The sequence below is a fragment of the Hemiscyllium ocellatum genome, chromosome 13 (assembly GCF_020745735.1).
Source record: "Hemiscyllium ocellatum isolate sHemOce1 chromosome 13, sHemOce1.pat.X.cur, whole genome shotgun sequence".
Taxonomy (NCBI): domain Eukaryota; kingdom Metazoa; phylum Chordata; class Chondrichthyes; order Orectolobiformes; family Hemiscylliidae; genus Hemiscyllium; species Hemiscyllium ocellatum.
This window is the reverse complement of record NC_083413.1, coordinates 22041074-22061304: the sequence shown is the minus strand read 5'-3', so window position 1 is coordinate 22061304 and position 20231 is coordinate 22041074. Positions and strand designations below refer to the sequence as shown.

General features: G+C 46.1%; 1 protein-coding gene across 2 annotated transcripts in view; it reads left to right on the top strand.

Annotated features, from left to right (window-relative positions):
* Nucleotides 1-20231, top strand: part of LOC132821803 (fibroblast growth factor 12) — a 366432-nt gene that overhangs the window by 164110 nt on the left and 182091 nt on the right. Inside the window, exon 1 of one of the 2 annotated variants that reach the window (XM_060834611.1) lies at nucleotides 7726-7802. The exons of the other annotated variant lie outside the window; for it this stretch is intronic. Within the exon in view, the coding sequence (XP_060690594.1) occupies nucleotides 7784-7802 (19 nt within the window). The 5' untranslated portion in view covers nucleotides 7726-7783. Of the gene's footprint in view, nucleotides 1-7725; nucleotides 7803-20231 lie in introns of those variants that run through there. 2 annotated transcript variants of the gene reach the window in all.

The following is a 20231-nucleotide window of genomic DNA, read 5'->3' as shown; positions in this document are numbered from 1 at the left end:
AGCTGGTGGGATTGTGGATGAGGTGTACTCGATAGGATTGTGGATGATCTGTACTTGGTGGGATTGTGGATGTTCTGTTCCCACTGGGATTGTGGATGAGGTGTATCAATGGATTTGTAGCTAAACTGTACGCACTGAGATTATGGATGAGATGTCTGCTCTCGGTTTGTAGGTGACCTGTAGTTGGTGGGATTGTGGATGAGGTGTACTCACTAGGATTGTGAATGATCTGTACTCGCTGGGATTGTGGATGTTCTGTACTCGCTGGGATTGTGGATGAGCTGTACTGACTGGGATTGTGGATGAGCTGTACTCACTGGGATTGTGGATGAGTTGTATCAATGGAATTGTGGCTAAACTATATTCCCTGGGATTATGGATGAGCAGTCTGAACTGAGATTGCGGATGACCTGTAGTTTGTGGGATTGTGGATGCGGTGTACTCGCTGAGATTGCAAATGGACTGCAGTCACTGGGATTGTGGATGAGCTGTAGTCAGTGGGATTATAGATGAGCTGTACTCGCTGGGATTATGGATGAGCTGTACTTGCTGGGATTGTGGATGAGCTGTATTCACTGGGATTGTGGATGAGCTGTTCTCACTGGGAATGTGGATGAGCTGTACTCACTGGGATTGTGGGTGAGCTGTGTCAATGGATTTGTAGCTAAACTGTACGCACTGAGATTATGGATGAGATGTCTGCTCTCGGATTGTGGATGTGCTGTAGTTGGTGGGATTGTGGATGAGGTGTACTCGATAGGATTGTGGATGATCTGTACTCGCTGGGATTGTGGATGTTCTGTTTCCACTGGGATTGTGGATGAGCTGTACTCACTGGGATTGTGGATGAGCTGTATTTACTGGGATTGTGGATGTGCTATACTCTTTAAAATTGTGGACGAGCTGTTCTCAATGAGATTGGGGATGAGCTGTAATTATGGGGATTGTGGATGAGCTGCACTCACTGGGATTGTGGATGAGCTGTTCTCACTGGGAATGTGAATGAGCTGTACTCACTGGGATTGTGGATGAGCTGTAATCACTGGGAATGTGGATGAGCTGTACTCACTGGGATTGTGGATGAGCTGTATCAATGGAACTGTGGCTAAACCATATTCCCTGGGATTATGGATGAGCAGTCTGAACTGAGATTGAGGTTGACCTGTAGTTGGTGGGATTGTGGATGCGGTGTACTCGCTGAGATTGCAAATGGACTGCAGTCACTGGGATTTTGGACAAGCTGTACTCACTGGGATTGTGGATGAGCTGTACTCACTGGGATTGTGGATGAGCTGTATTCACTGGGATTGCGGATGAGCTGTACTGACTGGGATTGTGGGTGAGCTGTACTCACTGGGATTGTGCATGAGCTGTACTGACTGGGATTGTGGATGAACTGTACTCGGTGGGATTGTGGATGAGTTGTATCAATGGAAGCGTAGGTAAATAATATTCACTGGGATTATGGATGTGCAGTCTGCACTGAGATTGTGGATGACCTGTAGTTGGTGGGATTGTGGATGAGGTGTACTCATTGGGATTGGAACTGACCTCTACTCGCTGAGATTGTAAGTGGACTGCAGTCCCTGGGATTGTGGATGAGCTCTACTCGCTGGAATTGTGGATGAGCTGTACTGACTGGGATTGTGGATGACGTGTACTGACTGGGATTGTGGATGAGCTGTCCTCACTGGGATTGTGGATGAGCTGTACTCACTGGGATTGAGGATGAGCTGTATCAATGGATTTTTAGCTAAACTGTACGCACTGACGTTATGGTTGAGATGTCTGCTCTCGGTTTGTAGATGACCTGCAGTTGGTGGGATTGTGGATGAGGTGCACTCGATAGGATTGTGGATGATCTGTACTTGCTGGGATTGTGGATGTTCTGTTCCCACTGGGATTGTGGAGGAGCTGTACTGACTGGGATTGTGGATGAGGTGTATCAATGGATTTGTAGCTAAACTGTATGCACTGAGATTATGGATGAGATGTCTGCACTGGGATTGTAGATGACCTGTAGTTGGTGGGATTGTGGATGAGGTGTACTCACTAGGATTGTGAATGATCTGTACTCGCTCTGATTGTGGGTGTGCTGTACTCACTGGGATTGTGGATGTTCTGTACCCACTGGGCTTGTGGATGAGCTGTATTCATTGGGATTGTGAATGAGCTGTACTGTCTGGAATTGTGGATGAGCTGTACTCACTGGGATTGTGGATAACCTGTCCTCTCTGTAACTGGGGATGAGCTGTACTCTCTGGGATTGTGGATGAGCTGTATCAATGGAATTGTAGCTAAACCATATTCCCTGGGATTATGGATGAGCAGTCTGCACTGAGATTGCGGATGACCTGTAGTTGGTGGGATTGTGGATGAGGTGTACTCGCTGAGATTGTAAATGGACTGCAGTCACTGGGATTGTGGATGCGCTGTACTCACTGGGATTGTGGATGAGGTATATCGATGGATCGGTAGCTGAACTGTACACACTGAGATTATGGATGAGATGTCTGCACTGGGATTGTGGATAATCTGTAGTTGGTGGGATTGTGGATGCGGTGTACTCACTGGGAATGTAACTGACCTGTACTCGCTGAGATTGTGGATGATCTGTCCTCGCTGGGATTGTGGATGAGCTGAACTCTCTGGGATTGTGGATGAGCTGTATCAATGGAACTGTGGCTAAACCATATTCACTGGGATTACGGATGAGCAGTTGCACTGAGATTGCGGATGACCTGTAGTTGGTGGGAATGTGGATGAGGTGAACTCGCTGAGATTGTATATGGACTGCAGTCACTGGGATTGTGGATGCGCTGTACTCGCTGGGATTGTGGATGAGCTGTACTCACTGGGATTGTGGATGAGCTATTCTAACTGAGATTGGGGATGTGCTGTAATTATGGGGATTGTGGATGAGCTGTATTCACTGGGATTGTGGATGAGATGTACTCACTGGGAATGTGAATGAGCTGTACTCACTGGGATTGTGGATGAGCTGTATCAATGGAAGCGTAGCTAAACCATATTCACTGGGATTATGGATGAGCAGTCTGCACTGAGATTGCGGATGACCTGTAGTTGGTGGGATTGTGGATGAGGTGTACTCACTGGGATTGGAACTGACCTCTACTCGCTGAGATTGTAAATGGACTGCAGTCACTGGGATTGTGGATGAGCTCTACTCGCTGTAATTGTGGATGAGCTGTACTCACTGGGATTGTGGATGAGCTATACTCACTGGGATTGTGAAAGAGCTTTACTGACTGGGATTGTCGATGAGCTGTCCTCACTGGGATTGTGGATGAGCTGTACTCACTGGGATTGAGGATGAGCTGTATCAATGGATTTTTAGCTAAACTGTACGCACTGACGTTATGGATGAGATGTCTGCTCTCGGTTTGTAGATGACCTGTAGTTGGTGGGATTGTGGATGAGGTGTAATCGATAGGATTGTGGATGATCTGTACTTGCTGGGATTGTGGATGTTCTGTTCCCACTGGGATTGTGGATGAGGTGTATCAATGGAATTGTGGCTAAACTATATTCCCTGGGATTATGGATGAGCAGTCTGAACTGAGATTGCGGATGACCTGTAGTTGGTGGGATTGTGGATGAGGTGTACTCACTGGGATTGCAAATGGACTGCAGTCACTGGGATTGTGGATGCGCTGTACTCACTGGGATTGTGGATGAACTGTACTCAGTGGGATTGTGGATGAGCTGTACTCGCTGGGATTATAGATGAGCTGTTTTGCTGGCATTGTGGATGAGCTGTACTCACTGGGATTGTGGATGAGCTGTTCTCACTGGGAATGTGGATGCGCTGTACTCGCTGGGATTGTGGATGAGCTGTTCTAAATGAGATTGGGGATGAGCTGTAATTATGGGGATTGTGGATGAGCTGTCCTCTCTGGGACTGAGGATGAGCTGTACTCTCTGGGATTGTGGATGAAGTATAATTGTGGGGAATGTGGATGAGCTGTACTGACTGGAATTGTGGATGAGCTGTACTCACTGGGACTGAGGATGAGGTGTTCTCACTGGGAATGTGGATGTGCTGTACTCACTGGAATTATGGATGAGCAGTATCAATGGAATTGTAGCTAGACCATATTCCCTGGGATTGTGGATGAGCTGTCGTCTCTGGGACTGAGGATGAGCTGTACTCTCTGGGATTGTGGATGAGCTGTACTCACTGGGACTGTGGATGAGGTGTTCTCACTGGGAATGTGGATGTGCTGTACTCACTGGAATTATGGATGAGCAGTATCAATGGAATTGTAGCTAGACCATATTCCCTGGGATTATGGATGACCTGTTGTTGGTGGGATTGTGGATGAGGTGTACTCGCTGAGATTGTAAATGGACTGCAGTCACTGGGATTGTGGACTAGCTGTACTCACTGGGATTGTGGATGCGCTGTACTCACTGGGATTGTGGATGAGCTGTCCTCTCTGGGACTGAGGATGAGCTGTAGTTGGTGGGAATGTGGATGAGGTGTACTCACTGGATTGTAACTGACCAGTACTCTCTGGGATTGTGGATGAGCTGTACTCACTGGAATTGCGGATGAGCTGTATCAATGGAATCGTAGCTAAACTATATTCCCTAGGATTATGGATGAGCAGTCTGCACTGAGATTGCGGATGACCTGTAGTTGGTGGGATTGTGGATGAGGTGTACTCGCTGGGATTGTGGATGAGCTGTATCGATGAATTTGTAGCTAAACTGTACTCACTAGATCATGGATGAGATGTATGCACTGGGATTGTGGATAACCGGTAGTTGGTGGGATTGTGGATGAGCTGTACTCGCTGAGATTGTGGATGATCTGTCCTCACTGGGATTGTGGATGAGCTGTACTGACTGGGATTGTGGATGAGCTGTACTCTCTGGGATTGTAGATGAGCTGTACTCTGTGATTAACATAGAACATCGAACATAGAAAACTACAGCACAGTACAGGCCCTTCGGCCCTCGATGTTGCGCCGATCCATGCCCACCTAACCCACACTAGCCCACTTTCCTCCATATGCCTATCCAATGCCCGTTTAAATGCCCATAAAGAGGGAGAGTTACTGTTACTGGCAGGGCATTCCATGAACTCACGACTTGCTGAGTAAAGAATCTACCCCTAACATCTGTCCTATACCTACCACCCCTTAATTTAAAGCTATGCCCCCTCATAATATCTAACTTCATACGTGGAAAAAGGTTCTCATGGTCAATCCTATCTAAACTCCTAATCATCTTGTACACCTCTATCAAGTCACCCCTAAACCTTCTTTTCTCCAATGAAAACAGCCCCAACTGCCTCAGCCTTTCCTCATACGATCTTCCTACCATACCAGGCAACATCCTGGTAAACCTCCTCTGCACCCGTTCCAGTGCCTCCACATCCTTCCGATAGTATGGTGACCAAAATTTCACACAATACTCCATTTGCGGCCGCACCAGAGTCTTATACAACTGCAACATGACCTCAGGACTCCAGAACTCAATTCCTCTACCAATAAAAGCCAGTACGCCGTATGCCTTCCTCACAGCACTATTTACCTGGGTGGCAACTTTCAGAGATCTGTGTACATGGACACCAAGATCCCTCTGCTCATCCACACTACCAAGTATCCGACCATTAGCCCAGTACTCCATCTTCTTGTTACTCTTACCAAAGTGAATCACTTCACATTTAGCGACATTGAACTCCATTTGCCACCTATCTGCCCAGCTCTGCAGCTTATCTATATCCCGCTGTAACCTGCCACATCCTTCCTCACTGTCATCAACTCCACCGACTTTCGTATCATCCGCAAACTTGCTCACCCAACCTTCTAGCCCCTCCTCCAGGTCATTTATAAAAATGACAAACAGTAATGGTCCCAAAACAGATCCTTGCAGAACACCGCTGGTAACTGCACTCCAAGATGAACCTTTACCATCAACTACTACCCCCTGTCTTCTTCCAGCCAGCCAATTCCTAATCCAAACCTCCAACTCACCCTCAATGCCATACCTCCGTATTTTTTGCAGTAGCCTACCATGGGGAACTTTATCAAACGCCTTACTAAAATCCATATACACCACATCAACTTTACCCTCGTCCACCTCCTTAGTCACCTTCTCAAAGAATTCAATAAGGTTTGTGAGGCACGACCGGCCCTTCACAAAACAATGCTGACTATCCTTGATCACATTATTCCTATCCAGATGTTACATAAATCCTATCCCTTACAATTCTCTCTAAGACTTTGCCCACAACAGAGGTAAGACTCACCGGCCTATAGTTACTAGGGTTATCCCTACTCCCTTTCTTGAACAAGGGAACCACATTTGCTATCCTCCAGTCTTCTGGCACTATTCCTGTAGACAACAAGGACATAAAAATCAAGGCCAATGGCTCTGCAATCTCCTCCCTTGCTTCCCAGAGAATCCTAGGATAAATGCCATCAGGCCCAGGGGACTTATCTATTTTCATCCTTTCCAGAATTTCCAACATCTCTTTCCTACATACCTCAAAGCCATCCATTCTAATTAATTGTGACTCAATATTCACATCAGCAACAAAGTCCTGTTCCTGAGTGAATACTGACGAAAAGTATTCATTCAGTGTCTCCCCAATTTCTTCAGCCTCCACACGCAACTTCCCACTACTATCCTTGACGGGACCTATTCCTACCCTAGTCATCATTTTATTCTTGACATAACTATAGAAAGCCTTTGGGTTTTCCCTATCCTACCAACCAAGGACTTTTCATGTCCCCTCCTTGCTGTTCTTAGCTCTCTCTTTAGAAAAGTACAGGTTGTGGATGTGCTGTACTCTTTGAGATTGTGGATGAGCTGTACTCACTGGGAATGTGGATGAGTTGTACTCACTGGGAATGTGGATGAGCTGTACTCACTGGGATTGTGGATGAGGTGTAATTGTGGGGATTGTGGATGAGCTGTACTCACTGGGATTGTGGATGAGTTGTACTCGCTGGGATTGTGGATGAGCTGTACTGACTGGGATTGTGAATTAGCTATTCTCCCTGAGATTGTAGATGAGCTGTTCTCCCTGAGATTATGGGTGAGGTGTAATTGTGGGGATTGTGGATGAGCTGTACTCACTGGGATTGTGGATGAGTTGTACTCGCTGGGATTGTGGATGAGCTGTACTGACTGGGATTGTGAATTAGCTATTCTCCCTGAGATTGTAGATGAGCTGTTCTCCCTGAGATTATGGGTGAGGTGTAATTGTGGGGATTGTGGATGAGCTGTACTCACTAGGATTGTGGATTAGCTATTCTCCCTGAGATTGTAGATGAGCTGTTCTCCCTGAGATTATGGGTGAGGTGTAATTGTGGAGATTGTGGGTGAGCTGTACTCACTGGGATTGTGGGTGAGGTGTACTCACTGTGATTGTATCTGATCTGTACTCTCTGGGATTGAGTGCGGAGTCTGTGACTGTGGGCGAGGTGTACTCTCTGGGATTGAGTGCGGAGTCTGTGACTGTGGATGGGTTGTACTCTCTGGGATTGAGTGCAGTGCCTGTGCCACAGGTGTGTAGCTGAAGCGGAGAATTTTAATTGTTGTTCGATACAAACAGATCCGATTGAAATGCGGTGTTACATCACCTGTGTTCCTGCCTTTGAGGTGAAGCAGATTCTCTCCAGCGCTCACTCTCCGCCCAGTCCCCAGCAGAGTTTGTCGCTGGGACAGGTTTCGCCTGTGAACCCTTGGAGCTGCTGCTGTCCTGTGTCATACCCAAGTCCGGCTGGCCTGACAGACCGAGTCGGCCATGCAGCCCTCTGTACCGGGTGAGTGCTTCCCGTTCCTGATGTTTGTTTCTGTTCGCTGTTGTGGGGGGTGAGGGAGGGAGGGATTCCCCTCCCCCCGATGGTGCTGCTGCTGCTTTATCCACATCCCGGGCTAGTCCCTGGCTCAGCTGGGACTGAACATCCTGATAACGTGCTCAGTTACCCCCCTGCCGTGAGGGAGGTGGGTGCAATGGGAGCAGGACCACTAACACGGGAGGGGTTTTGAGTGTGTGGGGAGGATCCCAGCTCCTGTCAGTCCCACAGCAGAGACCGTCCACCCCTTCACTGGGATGGGGATGGACCACACCGACATGCCAGCTTGCCCACCTCCTGCGCTGAAAGATGCCCCTGTGTGAAGGTCTGTGCTGAGGGGAGTGCATCTTTCAGCTGCTGGGTAAAACATTCCTGAGCTGCCCCGGCTCTCGTTGCAGAGCATTTGGAGAAGAACCTGAAAGACCGCTCCTCCCAGAAGTTTTGTTTCCAAGCCCTTCCCCTGCTAGCAGCATGTGATCTCGGCTGACACCCTGTTTACACAACTTCAGGACAAACCCAAAGAGCTTTGTCAAGCCCGGAGGGATCACCTGATGCTCTAGAATTTCAGCAATGTGATTGCACAGCCAGCAGAGAGGAAGCAGTGGGAAGTGTGGTCATATAATGGGGTAGTAATTGGGAGGTCCAGGGTATTGAGGCACATGATGAAATTCCACTGTTGCAGTGAATGGAATTTAAAATCAATTCATAAATCTTCCAAAAAAAAGGTGTGGTTATGACAATATTGTCATCAGGGTCACTAATGCACCTTAAGGAAGTAAATCTGCCATCCTTACCTGGTCTGGCCTACATGTGACTCCAGACTCATGGTTGAATTTTAATTGCATTCTGAAGTGACCTGATAAGCCACCTCAGAGTTTGGGGGTAGTTAGCAAAATGCCAATCTTGTCAGTGACACTCACAATCTATAAAAGAATGAAGAGACCTGTTTTTAGTGTCAATTGAGTGATGGGTATTGACCCAGAGGAGAATCTCTTTGTTCTTCTTTGACACAATGGCCATGAAGTCATTTGACATTCATCTAAGCAGACAATTTATGACAGTATCTCCAGTGGTACAGCGCTCCTTCACTAGCATGCTGTAAAAGTCAGCGTAGTTTCTGCACAAAGGTCAGAAGAAGGTCTTGAACCCATGACCTTCTGACCTGGAAGTGAGAGCACTACATACCAACAACATAGATTTCCAAAAATCTGACACCCTGCTAAGTGGATGGGTACGTAAGTTGTCGGCTTTTTGTGAATGATTGGAAGAAATTTATTTTTAAATATTGAGTCAGTCGCTGTGCAAACTCAGAGTGATTAGGCTTGAGAGTCAAGTATCTGCACGTTCGTGTACAATGACATTGGTTTCTCCTTTTTTCTTCACAGTCCATCAATTTATCTTGTAACACCCTGGTATTTGATTCAAGGGGCATGCTGCTTATTGCTCACAAGTCACAGATTTGTCCAAGTTTCTTTATTGCAATCGTCAGGATAATTTGCAAGAATATCAATACCAAAGAGAACAGCAATATATATTGTATACACAATGATGGTGATTAGTTTACACATGGACTTCAATGGGAGGGATGTTGCCATGGAGAATGTACCAGTTAGATGAAGACAGACAGTTAACTGTCAAACTTTGTTTAAACTTAAGGCAAACGCTGATGGTCAAGGCATTGCCTTGGGGAATGAACTAGAGAATGGCTGTCACTTGTCTGAAGACAACATGAGTATATGTTCTTTCTATCTGCAAAGTCCTTTGTAGTTTCTAATATGAGTGGATGCACCACAAGGTGAGCCCAACTCTCAGATGTAAATAGGGATGTTATTGTAGTCATCACTGTCTTTTAGCAAGTCTACAAGTGACTCAGATGTAAGGTAAGGCCAGTGGTGGAGAACTTTGGGAACAATGCTCCAAATATTAACTCTGAAATGGGTGGATTTTGAATGGGGTTCCATAGACCTGAAATCACCTGTTCCTCTTTAGCACCTCACACTCAACACTGCTTGTTGGTGATGAGGGATGGCCAATTTGTGACTCCCACACCCTGAGACTGAGGGCTAATATTATCAACAATATTTACAGGGGCAATAAGCCCTCCCAGCATGCTGTTCATCCTGAGAAATGAAGAGACTGCCAAGTTGCGACCTCTAATCTGAAAAGAGCACGAACAATGGTGGGCCTGCTAAGGGGCTTTTCCTGACTATATTTGGTCTGTTTCTTAGTGGCCTGAATTGATTGTGAGCTCTAAGTAAAAAGTCTGAGTGATGGTGAGCCCTCCAGCTTGCATTGTCATTCAATAACTTCATGGCTGATCTACCTCAGTCCCACCTTCCCACCCAGTGGAGATTTCAAAGGTATTTTGGTCTGATCATGAACCCATTAAATACAGAAATGGGCATCTTTGTTTAGAAAATGCCAAAAGCTGAGAATCCTCCAGAGCCAGTTTTCCTGATCTCGTCCTAAATGATCATCCCATTATTTTGAGACTGAGTCTGAACTCACTCATCAACAACAACCTGTATTTATGTTGTAGTAAAAAGTGAGGTCTGCAGATGCTGGAGATCAGAGCTGAAAATGTGTTGCTGGTTAAAGCACAGCAGGTTAGGCAGCATCCAAGGAACAGGAAATTCGACGTTTCGGGCCAGAGTGACCCTGTGTTCCTGATAAAGGGCTCTGGCTCGACGTTTTGGGCCAGAGTGACCCTGTGTTCCTGATAAAGGGCTCTGGCCCGAAACGTCAAATTTCCTGTTCCTTGGATGCTGCCTAACCTGCTGTGCTTTAACCAGCAACACATTTTCAGCTCTGTATTTATGTTGCACCTGTTCTGGGAGTAAATCTCCCAAGGCATTTCATGGAAGCATTATAAAACAAAAAATTCAACACCGAATCATACAGGACAAATTTGGACAAATGATCACATGTTTGATGAAAGTTGTGCATACACATGAATGTACTAATTAGGGGCAGGACAGTCCTCTACTTGACCTTACTAGTTAATACGTTCACAGCTGATCTGGTTCCTCTGCATTCCTGCCTCCCTCTGCATTTCTTTCAGTGTTTTGCTTATTAAAAATCTGTCCCCTTCTGCCTTTAAAATATTTGAGGAGTCTGCCTCCACCCTTTTGATAATTTGGCTTCCAAAACCTCTCAATGTTTGTGAGAGTTATCTCTTATCCCTTATCTCTGCCTTAAATGGGTGGCCCGTAATTTTGAAACAGTGACCCTGTGTTCTAGAGTTTCTTACCATAGGTTTTCTAAGGAGGGTCACAACAGAGAGAGAGAGAATCGGCAATGTTTAAGGAGGTAATTCCAGGGTTCAGGGACTATGAAAGCCTGACAGATAATGTTGGAGTGATTAAATTCAGATGTTGTGGTTCTGCTCGCCGAGCTGGAAGTTTTTGCTGCAAACGTTTCGATCCCTGGCTAGGGAACATCATCAGTGCTGTTGGAGCCTCGTGTGAAGCGCTGCTTCACACGAGGCTCCAACAGCACTGATGATGTTCCCTAGCCAGGGAACGAAACGTTTGCAGCAAAAACTTCCAGCTCGGCGAGCAGCACCACAACAACGGATACCCGAGCTACAAATCTTCAATCAGATTTTAAATTAAATTCAGAGATAATGAGATTTTGGAGGATTGTACATATGCGTATAGGAAATAGGAGCTCGAGTAGGTCTTTCAGCCCTTTGAGTAAAAAGTGAGGTCTGCAGATGCTGGAGATCAGAGCTGAAAATGTGTTGCTGGTTAAAGCGCAGCAGGTCAGGCAGCATCCAAGGAGCAAGAGATTCTACGTTTCGGGCTAAAGCCCTTCATCAGCCCTTTGAGACCACTCCACCATTCTAGATTGGGGTTGAACACGTATCTCAGCCTCATGTTGCCACATCCACACAATATTTCATGACGTAATTAGTGATTAGATATCTATTAGTTCCTGCCTTGAGTATAATGATTGAACTTTCACAGTCTTTGGGATAGAAAATTCCAAACAATTACCACTCTGAGTGAAGAATGTTTCTGTTCCATGTACAGCAGTAACTGAGCCATGTGAGATTGGTCATGTATCTGTGCTTTGACCTTGCAAGATGAGTATGCTGGTCCTTTTGAGGAGGCAGCATTAGACTTGCCTTTCGCACTGCTCTGTCCCCTGAATATAGCAGGTGAGTAAAAAACATACCAGATGTAGTCAGTAGAAGCTTGTTTCCTGGCAGGAGACCATCAACTCAATCTCTCCTCTGCCAACAGATTAAAAAATCTTTGATGGGTAATGGGGCAAATGGATTGGGGGAGAGGGAGATAATTTGTCATTTTTATTGCGTTCTTCACAACCTCAGGACATTTCAAAGTGCCATCGAGCTAATGAAGTAATTGAAATGTAGGAAATGTGGCAGCTAGTTTGCAAACAGCAAGCTCTAACAGACGGTCAGCTGGTCTGTTTTTAGTAGTGTTCGATGGAGAATTGATATTGTCTATGGACAGTGGATCAAACTGCTCAGCTCTTCTTCAAAAGAGGACTAGGGGATCTCTTACATATCCCTGAAAGGACAGATAGTTTCATTCTGAAAGGTAACATCACTGACAATGCAGCACTTCCCCCATAAGGAAGTGTGTGTTGATTTGCAGAAGCCACACAAGGCTGATTAGAAAGATGTTAATAAGAAATGGATATTAGGGAATTGACAGTAGGCTGACTGACTGGAAATATAGGTGGAAGTGGGTACTGCAGATGCTGGAGATTAGAGTCAAGATTAGAATGGTGCTGGAAAATCACAACAGGTCAGGCAGCATCCGAGGAGCAGGAAAATCGATGTTTCAGGCAAAAGCTCTACATCAGCAATGAGGCTGGGAGCCTAGGGGTGGAGAGATAAAGAGCATGGAGGTGGGGCTTTTGCTCAAAACATCAATTTTCCTGCCCCTCGGATGCTACCTGACTTACTGTGCTTTTCCAGCACCACTCTAATCTTGACTGGAAATATAGTGTGACACTGATGGCTGTTGTTAGGTATTACAGCAGATATGTGATATACCTTTATGGGACATGCCCAAGATTTAACTACCATATAAGGAAAGTTCTGTGCTCCATTCATGCCCATCACTGTGGAAGGGGTTTCAATCTCATTCATACTAAGGTCGGTTCATTCTAGAGTTCATACCAACTAAAAGAATGATCACATCACATGATGTCACACCAGTATTGGCACTGAATTGAAGAAAACAAATTGATGGAAAAACTGACCACTGCACTGGGGTAAACTTTAAGTTAGAAAAGTAAATTTTAGTGTTCAAATCACTGATCGTCTGCATAAGGGTTTTCAGATTAGATTCCCTACAGTATGGAAACCGAGTGGCATGGTGGCTCAGTGATTAGCACTGCTGCCTCACAGTGCCAGGGATCCAGGTTCAATTCCAGCCTCGGGTGACTGTCTGTGTGGAGTTTGTACGTTCTCCCCGTGTCTGCGTGGGTTTTCTCCGGGTGCTCCGGTTTCCTCCCACAATCCAAAGATGCACAGGACAGGTGAATTGGCCATACTAAGTTGCCCGTAATGTTAGGTGCAGAGTTCTCAATGCTGTTAGTCCCAGACAGTCAAGGGTAAATGTAGGATAGGGTAGGGGAATGGGTCTGGATGGGTTGCTCTTCGGAGGGTCAATATGGACTTGTTGGGCCAATGGTATAACACTCTCAGCCTACATCCTATGGAGTTCTGTCTCCTTGTAGCCTCACACACCAAAAAAAGCTTGTTATACCACATTCAAATTGCTTATGTTGAGCCTAGACTGGCAAGTAGATATCAGGAGCTGTAATAAAAGCTCATTGAATCCTTCAGGACAATGTGACTCACATCTCATTCATATATTATGGGAGCTAACATAATTCTCTCATCACAGTATCTGCTGCTTCTCCCCTTCTCACTATGGTGGCAATGTGATTGGAACTTCCAGTAGTTGCTATAAAAGAATCCTCAGTGAAGATTAGACAGCTCTGAATCATTATGTATTCTGATGACCAATCACAGTTTAATTGAGTTTACATGAATACAGATCTCCAATTTAAATAGCCAGGAAGCAGATTTACCTTCTTTTCACTTAAAGTCCATAACCTATGAACCTAAAAGCCTCCTATCTCTTTTGCAAAACTCAAAAAAAATTAAGTTTCAGCTTCCCGTCATAAAAGTTAAGATCCAGCAAGTTAGATGAATTATTTTTGTTGAACCACATATAGATTCCCTACAGCGCAGGAGGCCGTTCACCCATCGAGTCTGCACTGACCCTCTGAAGAGCATGCCACCAAGACCCTATTCCTGTAACCTGCACATCCCTAGACACTACAGGGCAATTTGCCATGTAAAATCTACTTAACCTGAACATCTTTGGAATATGGGAGGAATCTTACAGAGGCACAGGGAGGATGTGCAAACTCCACACAGTCACTCAAGGTAGGAATTGAGCCCAGGTCCCTGGCATTATAAAGCAGCAGAGCTAACCACTGAGCTGCCATGCCTCCCAAATAAAGGTTAAAAAGCAAAACAGCAGCTTAAAGTCTTCCAAGCAATAGTGAATGTCAGAGGAGACTGTCAGTTTAACGACAGAGCGGCATGGTGGCTCTGTGATTAGCACTGCTGCCTCACAGCACCAGGGACCCAGGTTCAATTCCAGCCTCGGGTGACTGTCTGTGTGGAGTTTGCACATTCTCCCCGTGTCTGCGTGGGTTTCCTCGGGGTGCTCCAGTTTCCTTCCACAATCCAAAGAGGTGCAGGACAGGTGAATTGGCCATGCTAAATTGCCCGTAGTGTTAGGTGCAGAGTTCTCAATGCTGTTAGGCCCAGACAGTCAAGGGTAAATATTGGATAGGATAGGGTGGGTTGCTCTTCGGAGGGTCAATATGGACTAGTTGGGCCTGGGTGGGTGGCTCTTCGGAGGGTCAATATGGACTAGTTGGACCTGGGTGGGTGGCTCTTCGGAGGGTCAATATGGACTAGTTGGGCCAAAGGGCCTGTTTCCATACTGTAGGGAATCTAATCTAAAAACCCTTATGCAGACAATCAGTGATTTGAACACTAAAACTTAACTTTCTAACTTAAAGAAATTTGCCCATGTGCATTGGTCAGTTTTTCCATCAATTTGTTTTCTTCAATTCAGTGCCAATACTGGTGTGACATCATGTGATGTGATCATTCTTTCAGTTGGTATGAACTCTAGAATGAACCGACCTTAGTATGAATGAGATTGAAACCCCTTCCACAGTGATGGGCATGAATGGAGCACAGAACTTTCCTCTATAGAGATAGTGGAGGATGAAATAGATCCATGACCAGTGAACAGATACACAACTGTTATACACTAGGTAGAGAATGCAAGTCAGAAATCCAGTCACACATTCCTGGATATCAGCAAAGGGTTCCAAGTTATACAATGGCCCTGGTTGTTTGAAGTCATCACTGATCATGATGCTACATTGAAAAGGAACAGAAGCCAGCTCAGACCAAAGTACAGCACACCAATCATATCAGGATATGAGGAACAACACTCTGATGCTGATTGGTTGATTGATGCTGACTGACAGCAACCAAGTTACCAACCAGAAACTGACCGAGAACAATACATACCTGTGCAGGTGGGAAGATGATTGTCAGTGTAGGATGAGCTGTCAATTCCCCAGGACATTATCTTGAAATCTTCTCAATACTGTTCTTACATCTCTGTAAATTTGTACAACTATCTATGTACAGCAACGCTATTCTAGGATTCCTTTCTTTTTTGAAAAGGGGGATGCTGCGTTCTCTTTCGTGGCTAATGAGCAGTATACCTTTCAGTGGGATAGAACATAGAACATAGAAAAATACAGCGTAGTACAGGCCCTTCGGCCCTCGATGTTGCGCCGACCAAAGCCTACCTAACCTACACTAGCCCAATAACCTCCATATTCTTATCCAATGCCCGCTTAAATGACCATAAAGAGGGAGAGTCCACAACTGTTACTGGCAGGGCATTCCATGAACTCCCAACCCGCTGAGTAAAGAATCTACCCCTAACATTTGTCCTATACCTACCACCCCTTAATTTAAAGCTGTGTCCCCTAGTAACAGCTGACTCCATTAGCAGAAAAAGGTTCTCACTGTCAACCCTATCTAAACCCCTAATGATCTTGTACACCTCTATCAAATCTCCCCTAAACCTTCTTTTCTCCAATGAAAACAGCCCCAACTGCCTCAGCCTTTCCTCATACGATCTTCCTACCATGCCAGGCAACATCCTGGTAAACCTCCTCTGCACTCATTCCAATGCCTCCACATCCTTCCTATAGTATGGCGACCAAAACTGCACACAATACTCCAGATGAGGCCGCACCAAAGTCTTATACAACTGCAACATGACCTCAGGACTCCGGAACTCAATTCCTCTACCAATAAAGCCCAGTACACCATATGCCTTCTTCACAGCACTATTTATCTGGGTGGCAACTTTCAGAGATCTGTGTACATGGGCACCAAGATCCCTCTGCTCATCCACACTACCAAGTAGCCTACCATTAGCCCAGTAATCCATCTTCTTGTTACTCCTACCAAAGTGAATGACTTCACACATAGCTACATTGAACTCCATTTGCCACCTTTCTGCCCAGCTCTGCAACTTAATTATATATCCCGCTGTAACCTGCCACATCCTTCTTCGCTGTCCACAACTCCACCGACTTTCGTGTCATCCGCAAACTTGCTCACCCAGCCTTCAAGCCCTTCCTCTAGGTCATTTATAAAAATGACAAACAGCAATGGTCCCAAAACAGATCCTTGTGGAACACCGCTAGTAACTGCACTCCAAGATGAACCTATATCATCAACTACTACTCTCTGTCTCCTTCCAGCCAGCCAATTCCCAATACAAACCTCTAATACACCTTCAATGCCATACCTCCGTAGTTTTTGCATTAGCCTACCATGGGGAACCTTATCGAACGCCTTGCTAAAATCCATATACACCACATCTACTGCTTTACCCTCGTCCACTTCCTTGGTCACCTTCTCAAAGAACTCAATAAGGTTTGTGAGGCACGACCTGCCCTTCACAAAACCATGCTGACTATCCTTGATCACATTATTCCTATCCAGATGTTCATAAATCCTATCCCTTACAATTCTCTCTAAGACTTTGCCCACAACAGAAGTGAGACTCACTGGCCTATAGTTACTCGGGCTATCCCTACTCCTCTTCTTGAACAAGGGGACCACATTCGCTAATCTCCAGTCTTCTGGCACTGTTCCCGTAGACAATGATGACATAAAAATCAAGGCCAATGGCTCCGCTATCTCCTCCCTAGCTTCCCAGAGGATCCTAGGATAAATGCCATCAAGCCCAGGGGACTTATCTATTTTCATCCTTTCCAGTATTCCCCAGACCTCTTCCCTACATACCTCAAGGCCATCCATTCTAATCACTTGTGACTCAATATTCACATCAGCAACAGTGTCCTGTTCCTGAGTGAATACTGACGAAAAGTATTGATTTAGTGTCTCTCCAATCTCCTCTGCCTCCACGCACAACTTCCCACTACTATCCTTGACTGGACCGATACCTACCCTAGTCATCCTTTTATTCCTGACATACCTATAGAAAGCCTTTGGGTTTTCCCTAATCCTACCAACTAAGGACTTTTCATGTCCCCTTCTCGCTGCTCTTAGCTCTCTCTTTAGATCCTTCCTGGCTACCTTATAACTCTCAATCGCCCCAACTGAACCTTCACGCCTCATCTTTACATAGGCCGCCCTCTTCCCTTTCACAAGGGATTCCAATTCCTTATTAAACCACGGCTCCCTCACAAGACTCTTTACTCCCTGCCTGACTGGTACATACTTATCAAGGACACCCAATAGCTGTTCCTTGAACAATCTCCACATATCATTTGTGTTCTTCCCTTGAAGCCTATTTTTCCAATCCACGCATCCTACGTCATGCCTCACCGCATCATAATTTCCCTGCCTCCAGCTATAACTCTTGCCCTGCAGTGCACACTTATCCCTCTCCATCACTAGAGTAAAAGTCACCGAGTTGTGGTCACTGTCCCCGAAGTGCTCACCTACCTCCAAGTCTAACACCTGGCCTGGTTCATTACCTAGAACCAAATCCAGTATGGCCTCACCTCTTGTTGGTCTGTCTACATATTGTGTCAGGAAACCCTCCTGCACACATTGGACAAACACCGACCCATCTAATGAACTCGAGCTATAGCTTTCCCAGTCAATATCTGGGAAGTTAAACTCCCCCATAACAACCACCCTGCTACTTTCACTCTTCTCCTGAATCATCCTCGCAATACTTTTCTCTACTTCTCTCGGACTATTAGGTGGCCTGTAGAAAACTCCTAACAGGGTGACCTCACCTTTCCTATTTCTAACCTCAGCCCAAGCTACCTCAGATGGCAAGTCTTCCTCCATCATCCTTTCCACTGCTGTAATACTATCCTTGACAAGCAAGGCCACACCTCCCCCTCTTTTACCCCCATCTCTGACCCTGCTAAAACATTTAAACCCTGGAACCTGCAACAGCCATTCCTGTCCCTGTTCTACCCACGTCTCTGTAATGGCCACAACATCGAAGTCCCAGGTACCAACCCACGCTGCAAGTTCACCTACCTTGTTTCTTATACTTCTGGCATTTAAGTATACACACTTCAAGCCACCTTCCTGTTTACAGGCACCCTCCTTTGAGATCGATGCCTTGTTCCTAACCTCCCTACTCTCAAGGTCCTGTACCCTAAAGCTACAGTCCAGGTTCCCATGCCCCTGCAGAGTTAGTTTAAACCCTCCCAAAGAGCACTAGCAAACCTCCCCCCAAGGATACTGGTGCCCCTCAGGTTCAGGTGTAGACCATCCTGTTTATAGAGGTCCCACCTTCCCCAGAAAGAACCCCAGTTGTCCAGAAACCGGAATCCCTCCCTCCTGCACCATCCCTGTAGCCACGCATTTAACTGTTCTCTCTCCCTATTCCTCGTGGCACGGGTAACAAACCAGAGACAACAACTCTGTTCGTTCTAGCTCTGAGCTTCCAACCAACTCCCTGAAAGCCTGCCTGACATCCTCATCCCTCTTCCTACCTATGTCATTGGATCCAACGTGAACCACGATCTGTGGCTGCTCCCCCTCCCCCTTAAGGACCCGGAAAACACGATCAGAGACATCACGTACCCTTGCACGTGGGAGGCAACATACCAATCGTGAGTCTCTGTCGCCCCCGCAAAACCGCCTATCTGTGCCCCTCACTATTGAGTCCCCAAGAACTATCGCTCTACCTTTCTCCACCCTTCCCTTCTGAGCAACGGGGACAGGCTCCGCGCCAGAGGCCTAAACCTCGTTGCTTACCCCTGGTAAGTCATCCCCCCCCCACAAGTATCCAAAACGGTATACTTGTTCTTGAGGGGAATGACCGCAGGGGGTCCCTGCACTGGCTGCTTCCTCCCACTCCCCCTCACTGTCACCCATCTCTCTGTAACTTTCGGAGTAACTACTTCCCTAAAGCTCTGATCTATGACCACCTCTGCCTCCCGAATGATCCGCAGTTCATCCAACTCCAGCTCCAGTTCCCTAACACGGTCTTGGAGGAGCTGGTGATGGGTGCACTTCTTGCAAGTGTAATCAGCAGGGACGCTAATGGCTTCCCTCACCTCATACATGTTGCAAGAGGAACATTGCACTGCCTTCGCTGCCATCCCTCTAAAAGGGAAACTTTAAAAAACTAGATCTAAAGAAAAAAAACAAGCAAAATGCAGCACTTACCTGCTTACCACAACGGGTCTTATTATTAGGTTAGAGGAGGAGGGCGGGTGGGAGGCTCTACCCCTGTAGTGCCTTGGGTTCCTCAGCTGCGCGCTTATATAAGAAAAAAAAACCTTGGCCAGGTAAGCTAGCGTGACACCAGCTTCCGGGTCCGCTAGGCGCTTAAAAAATTTTAAATTTTAGCCGTTAAAAAACAAAAACTGGACTATACCCGCGACTTAAAAAAAACACCACCAGACAGCCGTTACCTGCTCCGCCGAGAGAGTGAGGCCGAAGGCTTGAAGCTGCGCGCTTATATAAGAAGAAAAACCTTCCCAGGTAAGCTAGCGCGACACCAGCTTCTGGGTCCGCTAGGCGCTTAGAAAAAAGCGATGTTCTTGTGTCATCACTGTATTGTGAGATGTGACCTAATGGTGTGAAATTCTTAGTCTCCATCTTACTGTGTCCCTTTCCTCTTGTATTGCTGAGGTACGCTTGCGAGTGTGCATCTGAAGTGCCTGTGCTTATTTTATACTTGTCTATATACAGGGACTGTAATAAAATTTAATTGTGTACTACACGACCTATATACAGGAGTGAATATAATTTGGAGGTGCCGGTGTTGGATTGGGGTGTACAAAGTTAAAAAT